The 10,905-nt window shown below is 45.8% G+C and overlaps 1 protein-coding gene across 4 annotated transcripts in view; it reads right to left on the bottom strand.

Annotated features, from left to right (window-relative positions):
• Positions 1-306: 306 nt before the first annotated feature.
• Positions 307-10,905, bottom strand: part of nup98 (nucleoporin 98 and 96 precursor) — a 43,530-nt gene continuing 32,931 nt past the window's right edge. For all 4 annotated transcript variants that reach the window (XM_061298746.1, XM_061298750.1, XM_061298748.1 and 1 more), the window contains 8 exons: positions 6,505-6,662; positions 6,233-6,373; positions 5,933-6,084; positions 5,369-5,590; positions 3,883-4,124; positions 3,446-3,600; positions 3,271-3,385; positions 307-1,625 (listed from right to left, as the gene is read on the bottom strand). In XM_061298746.1, the coding sequence (XP_061154730.1) occupies positions 1,444-1,625; positions 3,271-3,385; positions 3,446-3,600; positions 3,883-4,124; positions 5,369-5,590; positions 5,933-6,084; positions 6,233-6,373; positions 6,505-6,662 (1,367 nt within the window). In that variant the 3' untranslated portion in view covers positions 307-1,443. The remainder of the gene's footprint in view (positions 1,626-3,270; positions 3,386-3,445; positions 3,601-3,882; positions 4,125-5,368; positions 5,591-5,932; positions 6,085-6,232; positions 6,374-6,504; positions 6,663-10,905) is intronic.

Raw genomic sequence — 10,905 nt, 5'->3', positions numbered from 1 at the left:
CCTGGCCAGCAGCGCACATGTTCCAGTCAACTGGCAACTGCGCTCATTCATTAGCCTGCGTACACCCTTTCATGCGTATTGGCGTGAACAGAAATTGGCCAGTCAGGGGCACAATCACTAATTTTAAGACTTGTTCAAATAAACTTTTCATTCAAAATTGGCTCCAATAGAACAGGTTCTCTATGAAGATAAAGGTAAAGAAAGATAGGGAAATAAAGATAAGAACAAAAGGATGGGGGTGGAAAGAAATAGTTGGGTTTGAATCAAGACAAAGGAGGAAAAAAAAGAAATGCACAAAACATCACGTTAGTGTAAAAAAATAGAGCATTTTATTGTATTGCAATACCAAAATATGCTGTCCCAAAGCTGAGTTGAAGAATTGACCCAGTGAAAACGTGTGCACATTTTGGGTTTTTAGGCAGTCAGGGCTTCAACACAGCGTCTTGATGAAATTCAGTACAGAAAATAGATGTCAACAATGGTGACCGCTTGGAGATGACCTACGTACCCGCTTTGCAAGCCGAAATGCTCCTTTGAAAAGCAGACTGGTTAGGTGCGGCTGCTGTTTGTAGCTGAGCAGGTTGCAACCTGAATTTAGATATGGGAGTTTTCAAATCAAATCTTCAAATATTTAAATCAAATTTTGGAATGTTCATTCTCATACCTGTAATTTCCAACTAAATTTTGAAACTACTGTGAAAGATGAGACCCCCCAAGTTCACCTTTAAAGCTCAACTTTGAAACTCTGTGAATGTGCTGTTGAAATCCCCTCACTGCACCCCACCACAAGAGCCACTGCAGACAAAGCACCTTAACACTCACGCTTTCAGGTACGCTGTTGGCAATTTAAGAAAAAATAAATTTTGACTAGAGTGGCTTTCACAAGATTCGACACGCTATCAACCATACAAGGAGGAGTCTCGAATTTTGCAGCAGACTAGTCCCCTCGAGGCAATTGTTTAACGACACGCGCTTCCATATTTGGAAAAGTACACAAATGCGTAGTTTTGGTACTATTTGGTTTTAGTCAGCCTTTTCAGAAGGGATGCTTCAGGAAAAGCATGTCAAACAAATAATTTGTATTGGCAAGACAGTACTTTGTTCCTAACAATACTTTTGTACACACAAATGACACCAAGAATATGTGGCCCATTTTAGTCCAAAAATAATCAAGCAGGGAGAAATAGTTATTTTAATTTGGCTAATGTTATAAAACAATTGAGCAAGAACATTTAACAAAAAAAAAAACAGTTTTAATACGTGCTTACAAACACTCCAAAGAAACAGGAAAAAAATCTACAAAAATAGACCATTGGACATTCATCCACTTTGTTCCATCAAACATGGTCAAGATAGACACATACAGGGCCTCTCATGGTCGACGGCCACGCTGGGCTACGAGCGGCGCACGCAAAGTGTTCTGAACAGATTTGCCGGCACCGCTCACTGCCCAACGACGAGCTGGCGCAGGTAGGAGGCGGTGAGGCCGCGCAGCTCTTCCAAGGCGTAGTCCTCGGGCATGGGTAGACAGGCAACATGCGGCACCAGGTGCTGCGGCGGTGCCCCTGCCCCGCGCTGCAGACTCAGCACCACGCGCAGGATGTTCACCAAGCACTTGGCCATCTCTGAGGACGACAGCGGGACACGCATGCTCAAACCAACACACTCGCACCAAATTCACACCACTTCTCAAGAGAAACGTTTTAGGAAAAAGGACACCTACTCTTCCTTGTAATCTTGGAAGTTTACAACCATTCAAGAACTTAGAACTATTCTGTGAAAAAACTATGTCTACATTACTGATGGGTCTCATCACCAAGGGAGACGAGACTCAATACAGGCTGGAGGTTGACCTTCTGACCACGTGGTGCAGGGACAACAACCTCCTGCTGAACGTCGACAAGACCAAGGAGATTGTTGTGGACTTCCGCAAGGGTCACACCCAACACCTGCCGCTGACCATCGACGGTGCTGTGGTGGAGAGAGTGAGCAGCGCCAAGTTCTTGGGGGTGCACATCAGTGAGGATCTCTCCTGGTCCACCAACACCGCATCACTGACAAAGAAAGCCCAGCGCCGCCTGTACTTCCTGCGGAAACTCAGGCGAGCGAGCGCTCCTCCGGCCGTCATGACTACATTTTACCGTGGCACCATTGAGAGCGTCCTCTCCAGCTGTATTGCTGTTTGGGGTGGCGGCTGCACTGACTACAACTTGAAGGCCCTGCAGCGCATAGTGAACACGGCTGGTAAGATTATAGGTGCTTCGCTCCCCTCCTTGAAGGACATTTACACCTCCCATCTCACCCGCAAGGCGACCACGATTGTGAGTGATGTGAGTCACCCCGCTCACTCTTTGTTCGAGCTTCTGCCCTCTAGGAAGAGGTACAGAAGCCTGCGCTCCCGCACCACCAGACTCTCAAACAGCTTCATACTCCAGGCTGTCAGGATCCTGAACTCGCTTCCCCGTTCTGCGTAGCGTCCTGTATTTTTACTGTCTGTATGCACACTGGCTCTTATTTGTTGTGTTATCTGTTTATTTATTATTACTCTTATTATTTATTGTTTGTGCCTTCTTGTTTTTTTATATTGCGTCGTTTACTTGTATGTCTATCGTGTAATATGTCTTGTCACCGTGGGATAGAGAAAACGTAATTTCAATCCCTTTGTGTGTCTCGGCATGTGAAGACGTTGACAATAAAGCAGACTTTGACTTTGAAAATGCACTCCATAAATTTTTCCAATTTGACCCCGCCCAAACTTAAAACTTATGTTGGCAATATTGGGGTTACTTTCCATCAGAATGTCGCATAAAAAAAGTTTGAATGAGACATGTCCTTTCCAGAATAAGTTGCCATTTTACATGGAAAGGAAATGTCCCCCCGCCCCCTCCTGAAAAAAGACGCAAGATGTAATTTTCAAAGAAAAAGGTGACATTTCAAATTGCATTGATGTCATTTTGGGGGCTGAAAATTAGAGAATGCTTGAGTTGACATTTTATGTGCAAAGGTCAAATTTTCCAAGAGTACTATTAAAATTGTGTGTGTGCGCGCGCGCGCGCGCGCGCGTGCGTGTGTGTGCGTGTGTGTGCGTGCGTGCGTGCATGCGCGTGAAGGGGGGTGTCAACACTGAAGACGACAGTTGTGATTAAATCATTTGCAAGGTAAAGTTAAGATTCTCTGAGCAAAAAAAGTTGAACGCAAACATTGACATGAAAGGTAGCCTAACTTTCCCAGAATGTCGTAATTGCAAATAAAAGCATTTGTCTTTGGTACCTGACTGTGCCAAAAGGTCTCTGGCGCCCCCGCAGGGCAGGAGCTGGATCCTGCCGCATAGAGACGTCACTTGAGCGAGGAGACGCTCCAGCTCGTAGCTGTGGTCGCTCTCCATCTGGAAGGTAAGCAACGTCAGCTGCCGTCGTCGCGCGTGTGCGCACCAAACTCAACCGACCTGCCCAACGTCCCGCATGATGCCGGTGACCTGGATGTAGTCCAGGTAAACCTTGCCAGCAGTGTCCCAATCCCGGATGGTGGCGCTGTGCTCGGGCAGCGCCAGCCCCTTCAGAAACCCCAGCAGGTAGTCATGGTTGTCGTTGATGATGCAATCTAGGAAATCAGGAGAAAAGGTGGACAAAAGGGGGGAGAGAAAAAAAAGGTGTTTCCCTTTGATCGCAAAAGTGTGTCGCGAAAAGTGCGCTTGCCAACTCAATGGAACGCGCTCGGGACTGATTCCACTTCAACTTCTGCAGCTACGTATGGAGTTGAGCGTGGGCGCGTGAGCGCTCACATCGTGCATCTTAGAGAAGAGTACGATGGGAATCCAACACGATTCCTATTTCATGATGATTACAAAGGCCATGGATGTCAAAATGCCAGCAGATGTCATACCTGGGGCCAGGTGTGTGACGAGCAGCTGGTGACACCGGCTCCAGTCGCCGGCTCGATAGAGGTGCAGCGCCTCCCGGTGCTTGTCGCCGCAGTGGCGGGCGCGGACGCTCTTGGCTTCGTGGATCCAGTGCTCAGGGACCAGCAGCCGGACGGTCAGGAAGCGCTCCCGGCGGAGCGACTCGTCCGTCTCCTGCAGGGGGCAATGCAGGCTCAGCAGGACCCTCACCGCACGCTCACGCTGGCTGAAGAAGGAGAGGAGGAGAAGGAAAGAAGAGACAAGAGGCGGTACTGAGTCACATGATTTGATTCCAGGAAGAGTTCAAGAAGGCTTTCCTGAATTTTTGGGCTTTCGAAAGGCTTTTGAAATGACGCCTGACATTTTTGCATTTCCAATTCCCCGTGTGCGCACAGTCCGACACATTCTGGGGGACATGTCGAGCGCACCTTTTCACGATTGCGGGCAAAAAATAATAATGATAATAATCGGATTTGTTTTGGTTGGAGGGCGTCCCATTTTTCTGCACGGGTTTAGATCTCAATTGCTATGATTTGACAAAGCGTTTTTTTTCAAGGCCTCCGCTTTCATACATTCAAAGAAGATGGGCGATTAGGTCCACAAACTGGAAAAGCTGATTTGAACATCTGAACTTGACTCTGGTCAAATCAGAGCCACTTTGAAGGGGAACAAGCGGGAACAAGCGGCAACAATTAAGCGCCACTTATCTAATTCGTCACCATAGTTAAGATATAGTCAAACCTCGGTTTTCGACCACAATCCGTTCCAGAAGGCGGTTCGAGAAGTGAATCGGTCGAATTCCGAATCTTATTTTCCCATTACAGATAATGGAAAAAAAATTTATCCGTTCCAAGACTTAAAAAAAAAAAAAGAAAAACCTTTTTTAAGCATTTTTCATTTGCGCAACTTTGTCCGATTGCGCAACTGCAGCGCACCACCGACCGCGGCACTGCACTGCGCTGGTCGCATTATTGTGACAGAGCCGTCGCTGAAATTTAGAAAACATTTTTAAAGTCCTGATGTACTTTCCAAAATTAAAGTGGACCTGAGTGCGCAGGGAGCTTAATTTGGTCCGATCGCGCAACTGCAGCACACCGGGCGCTCAATGTCTTATTGCTTTAAGAGCGTCTTTGTGTTTTAGGATGGCTTTACTGCTCCCACTTGTGTTCTTTGGAGGCATGATTAGGGGTTAATACAATCCTCAAAGTAACGGAAATACAATAACGAATGGAGTCAGTCGGTATCCTGGCCGCGCAGTCGGGTTTTCTCGGCTCCTTTCAGCTCATCTCGCGAGATTTGACCTCCGAATTTTGTTCGACATCCGAAGCAAAAAAATCTCAAATTTTTTGTTCGAATTCCTATTTGTTCGAGAACCGGGACGTTTGAAATCCGAGGTTTGACTGTAGTTGATTCACTGTTTAGAGAACCTAATCAATTTATCACTATCAACACGGGGCGGAGTATACATACGCATGGTCTGGGATGTGCAGCAGAACAAGGACGGCCAGGTGCCAGAGGCCGGTGCTCTCCAGCTGCGCCGCGTAGCTAGCGTGCAGCAGGCCCTGGCACGCAGCGCTCAGGTGGCTGAAATGCAGTGCCTGCAGGACACCCCAGAGGTGCCAACTCAGACGGAAGTCCAGACGCTCCCACGTAGCGCTCAGAGGTTCCAGCAGCTGCTGCAGGCTGTAGTGTCTGAGGGCAGTCAAAAACACTTTTCAGCATCCTTACACACACTGCAGAAAATTGGGAGGGAAACTGGTTGTTTCGATGAATGCATTTTTCTTCTGATGCCAAAATGCAAATGCATGACAAAAAGAAGAAAAGAAACAAAGACCTTATTATATCCGTAACTCACTCGAGGGAGTGACAATCTTGGAATGCATTATGCTTATTTTCTTGCAATGATATTGTTCATGAAGATGTTTGGCTTTATGTTGACAAATCAACAAAACGGCCATCATCCATGCAGTGGCCACAATTACAGCCATCGATCTGGTTGAGTGCCGACTCCATTTTGCGCAACAAGCCGGGCACCTATCACTGTAGAGCTTGAGCAGATGGAAGCAGACATCATAGAGAGGCTTCTCCTCCTCTTTGTGGTGGTGGTCCATCAGCAGCTGCCGCTTCTCCTCCTCCAGATACGGAGGCACGGGGGCACAGGCGTATTTGCCTCCCTCGCATGATCCCTGCGGGACACGGCAATAAAATAAACAAGGCCCAATTTAAAATCCATTCATTTGAAATTGCCTTGCCCCGCCCACTTCCAATAAAACTGTACACGCGGCTTTCCCGTCTACCGTCTGCGGGTACGATTGTAGCTTCAAAACCGCTCACCCTGAAGGCGTCCTGGTACTTAGTGAGGGCGTCGGCCACAGAGCCGGTGGGCGGCAGCATGAACCAGAGGTGAACGGCCACACAGCGTTTCCAGTCTAGCTGCGAGCAGGCGTTCACTGCCGACTCTGACGTCTGCCACACCTGCGCGCACACAAATATGTCCATTTAAAAACAAGGCAGGATCGTTGAGCAGGCCGGCCGGCCGGTTGTGCAGTGAGCGCAAAGCAGGAAGCGGGGCCGCTCAGCGATGCAAATGAGCGCGGGGCACCTACGGGCTTTCCGGCGAGCAGGGTGAAGATTCGCAGACGTTCTTCCGTCAGGTAGCCGTCGGATTGCGTGCGGTTCCAGTCGGCCAGCTGCAGGGCCAGCAAGTCGCGGCTGTACTGCGACCCGGCGGCCTGCGACAACAGCAGGGCCAGGCGGTGGTCTCCTGGAGGCAAAAGAAAGCGGCAATGATTGGCGCCGTCGCGGGCTGGGACCTGCAGACTACATTTCAACACTTTGGATGCAAAAGACAGGCCAGGCCGCCCACATCTTTGCTGAACATGCCCAGACGGTCAAAGGCTGCTTTCATTCATCAAAAGATCGATTCTGCTGACGCACAATCCAAAAGCAGTGTTCATTTGAGGACGCATTTCTCAGCTGCCCTCTTTGGACACATTTTATTGACTTGAGTGAGCACCGGGAGTTTGTCTTTCAATTTGCCCGCTTGTTTTCAAATAGCCGGCACGTCAAAAGATACTCTGTTCACGAGAAACGTTAAAGATTGGGGTTGAAAATAAATAAACAAATTTGCTTTCCAATGTCAGATTTTTTGTTAAAGCAAATCGGTCCTCTTTAATAGACAAATTAAATGCCAGACTACTTGGTGCAAACTGCCAGAATTTGGAAAATTTGGGCATATACAAAGTCTTGAAACAATGATTACCGTATTTTTCGGACTATAAATCGCATGCTTTTTTCATCGTTTGGGTGAGGGGCGACTTATACTCAGGAGCGACTTGTATGTGTGATTATTCACAAATTTTTACTTGATCATTAACACATTACTTACTAGTATAGTTGATCACTTCACATGTTATTTTCACTTTAAAACACATGAAGGCGCACTATGGCTGTGGAATAATTGGAGCCTCACTGACAGTAAGTTCCATTCACCAACTTCCGGAGTCAGAAGATCTAATGATTTGGAGTGACACAGATGGTTCGATAAACTTGTTATTTATGTTATAGTTATTTGATATAGTTTATTTTGACGTCAGTGCCTCCCTGGGGGGGAATTCTGACGTCAGTGCCTCGCCAGTCATGAACCTCACCGCACGCAACTGATGGGGAGTGACTAATGTATACGTTAGGGGTGTAAATCGCGGGTTTTGTCACGATACGATATCATAGATACAAAGAACTACGATACGATATTTGCCGATATCTTAAAGCCTGCTGCGATTCATTCACGATATATCGCGATACGATCGATTACTTTTTTTTTTAATAAAAAATATAGAACAAAATCCTGATTTATAACAATTCATACGCAAAATCAACAAGGTATTGTAGTATACAAAGTACTTATTTTAACACTGAACTTTGATGTCGTTTTTTTTCTTTAAATGTGCGGCGAGATTTGTGCTCCCTGAATATTTGATCACCGCATGGCAGGATTTACAAACTGCACGTGTCTTGTCCGTTGAGCCATCTTTTCTTTGCAATCCAAAGTGCTTCCAAACGAATGACTTGAAGCCTAAAGGGGAGCAAATTTCCTCGTCTTTTTGGACACTGGCCATAGCACCAGCCCAGGAGCCGCGTACTAGTTGTCGACTCCCCTTTCACGTGCCTGCTCTGCTCACAACACAACCACGCCGCGCACTGCTCCCGGAAAGAGGAAGCAAGCAACAATGAACTGGATTTCAAAATAAAGTCGCGTCTAATGTCCGAGGTCAAACACGGCGATATAAATCGATGTTTACGTTTAGCATCGATGCCAATAAATCGTAGAGCATTATATCGATTAATCGATGTGTATCGATGAATCGTTACACCCCTAGTATACGTAGATCTGTGGAATAATTGGGGCCAGAACTGACGACGAGGCTGACGACCAGGCTGACGTCAGCGGCGCATGGAGTTCCAGAGACAACAGCTGTTTTTTTTATTTTTTATTTTCTAAAGTGACACAGAGGACGAAGATTTCGATGGATTTAATTATTTGGAGTGACACGGATGGTTCAATAAAATTGTTGTTTATATTATAGTTTGACATATAGTTTATAGAAACAAACCGGATTCGGTTGAAGTTGGGAAATTGTGTAAAATGTAAATAAAAACAAAATACAACGATTTGAAAATCCTTCTCAACCCCTATTCAATTGAATACACTACAAAGAGAACATATTTAATGTTCAAACTGATAAACTTACCGTTTTTTTCCGTGTATAATGCGCCCCCATGTATAATACGCACCCTAAAAATGGCATGTTGATGCTGGAAAAAAGCCTGTACCCATGTATAATACGCACCCAATGTTTTAAAAAAAAATGTATTTAATTTTTTTAAATTATTTTTTTAAGTCCCAATGATCGTCACACACGCAGGGAGGCAATGGGTCCCATTTTTATGGTCTTTGGTATGGTCTTAACTAGGCTGGATTTAATTTTTTTTGTTGCCGTTGATTTCTCCGACTGCCCGTAAAGGCACCACCGCGATCAGTGCGGACATGAAAAAGGCGGCTCTGTATGGGAGAGACGTTGAAGAGGAATAAAAACACCCTTGGAAACCAAAACTTGCCCCTCGTCGTGACTCGGAGCCGCAACAAATGTTTCGGATTTGTGTAGGGTACATTGTGACAGCAAACGAGCAGGTGATCGAGCGAGCGTCTGATACGAGAGCATTGCGGTCGTATGGAGCGTGTTTGAAGTGAACAGCAGAGACGAAAGGAACAAGGCAAAGTGTTGTGAAATAAAATATTACCTGTAATACGCATTTTGTTATTTGCTGATTCAAACTGCTAATTAAACTGTGAATTGAAACTAATAGGAAGAAAACAACTCTCGCTCTTTATATAGCTGACGTGTCTTGCGCATCCGTTCTGCGCATCTGCAGGGCTCGAAGCTTATTTTTTGCCCAAGTTGCCCTCGGGCAAGTTGGAGAAAATTTTACTTGCCCGAAACAAAATTTTACTTGCCCGAATTTTTTTGGAGTGGATTTTTACTTGCCCGACACATTTTTGCAATAAAAAAGACAACACTATAAGTTTTGCCTTCATATGCCTTCGTATCCGCCAACCGGAAACAAGCTCTGCTGGTGCGCAGGCGCAGAAGAGCCAGGGACGGGTGAGAGAGCATGCATTTAATTACGAAGCGCTTTGCCGTTATCAATGTATTGCAAACTTACACGAGAAACTAACCGCTCCCTAGAAAACAAAATGTCGGACCAGAAGCGGCAGAAGTTGCGAGAAATTATGCACAAAATCGTCTTTTTACAGCTTGAAAACATGGTATTATGGCAGGGCAAGTTCGGGCAAGTGAGGAAAAAATTCTACTTGCCCGTCTGCCATCGCTACTTGCCCCGGGCAATCGGGCAATCGTTAGTTTCGAGCCCTGTCTGTAATGGCAGCCTCCGTTTGATATCCGGTTTGCGATGGAGATTAAAAACCAAACAATATTTGACAATAACACACAATCAAGGATTGCACCATCGCATCAAACGATGTGTCGTCAACTATGAATTTTACTGACTAAGTGTGTTGGGCAGGATGGCTGAATGCGATGCGCGATTGACAACAAACAAGAAGAAAGGTGATTTCAAGTTCTATTTTGAGGGAGATTTGTCATGTCTCGTCCCCAGTTTTGCCATGTGTCTAGGTTGCCATAGTTTCTGTTCGCGTCGCCCCTCCCTTCCTGTGTCACCTCAATCAATGTAACGTGTTTTGTATTTAAGTCCTGTCTGCCCCTCGCTCACCGTCGGATCGTTGCATGTGTTACTGTCATGATGTCTGTTTGGTTTCTGTTCCTGTCTTTGGTAATGTCACCCTGTCTTTTTGTTCCACGTCTTTGTCGGTCAGTCCTGTTGTTGGTTTTGTTGTACCATAATTTTCTTAAAAAAATAAAATAATTGTACCCATGTATAATGCGCACCCCAGATTTTAGGACAATAAATTACCTAAATTTCGCGCATTATACACGGAAAAAAACGGTAATTGTTTTTTGCCAAATAATTGTGTGAAGGCGACGGCCTTCACACGTTATTCTACTCCATTCTCTATTATTATTATTATTATTATTATTATTATTATTATTGTGTGAAGGTGATGGCCTTCACACGTTATTGTACACCAGGGGTCACCAACACTGTGCCCGCGGGCACCAGGTCGCCCGTGAGGACCGCATGAGTCGCCTTCAGTACTGTTCTAAAATTAGCTCGAATAGCGGCACTTGTCAGTGAGCTACATCTATTTATTTTACAGTCAAACCACGGTTTCTGATTGTCCCGGTTCTCGAACAAATCGGAATTTGAACAAGAAATTCGAGATTTTTTGCTTCGGTTGTTGAATAAAATTCTGAGGTCGAACCTCGCGAGATGAGCCGGGAGGACCCGAGAAAACCCGACCGCGCGGCCCGGATGCTGACTGACTCCGTAGTTATTGTATTTTTGTTACTTTGAGGATTGTATTAAGC

The sequence above is a fragment of the Syngnathus typhle genome, linkage group LG15 (assembly GCF_033458585.1).
Source record: "Syngnathus typhle isolate RoL2023-S1 ecotype Sweden linkage group LG15, RoL_Styp_1.0, whole genome shotgun sequence".
In the NCBI taxonomy this organism is placed as follows: Eukaryota; Metazoa; Chordata; class Actinopteri; order Syngnathiformes; family Syngnathidae; genus Syngnathus; species Syngnathus typhle.
This window is presented reverse-complemented; position numbering and strand designations above follow the sequence as displayed.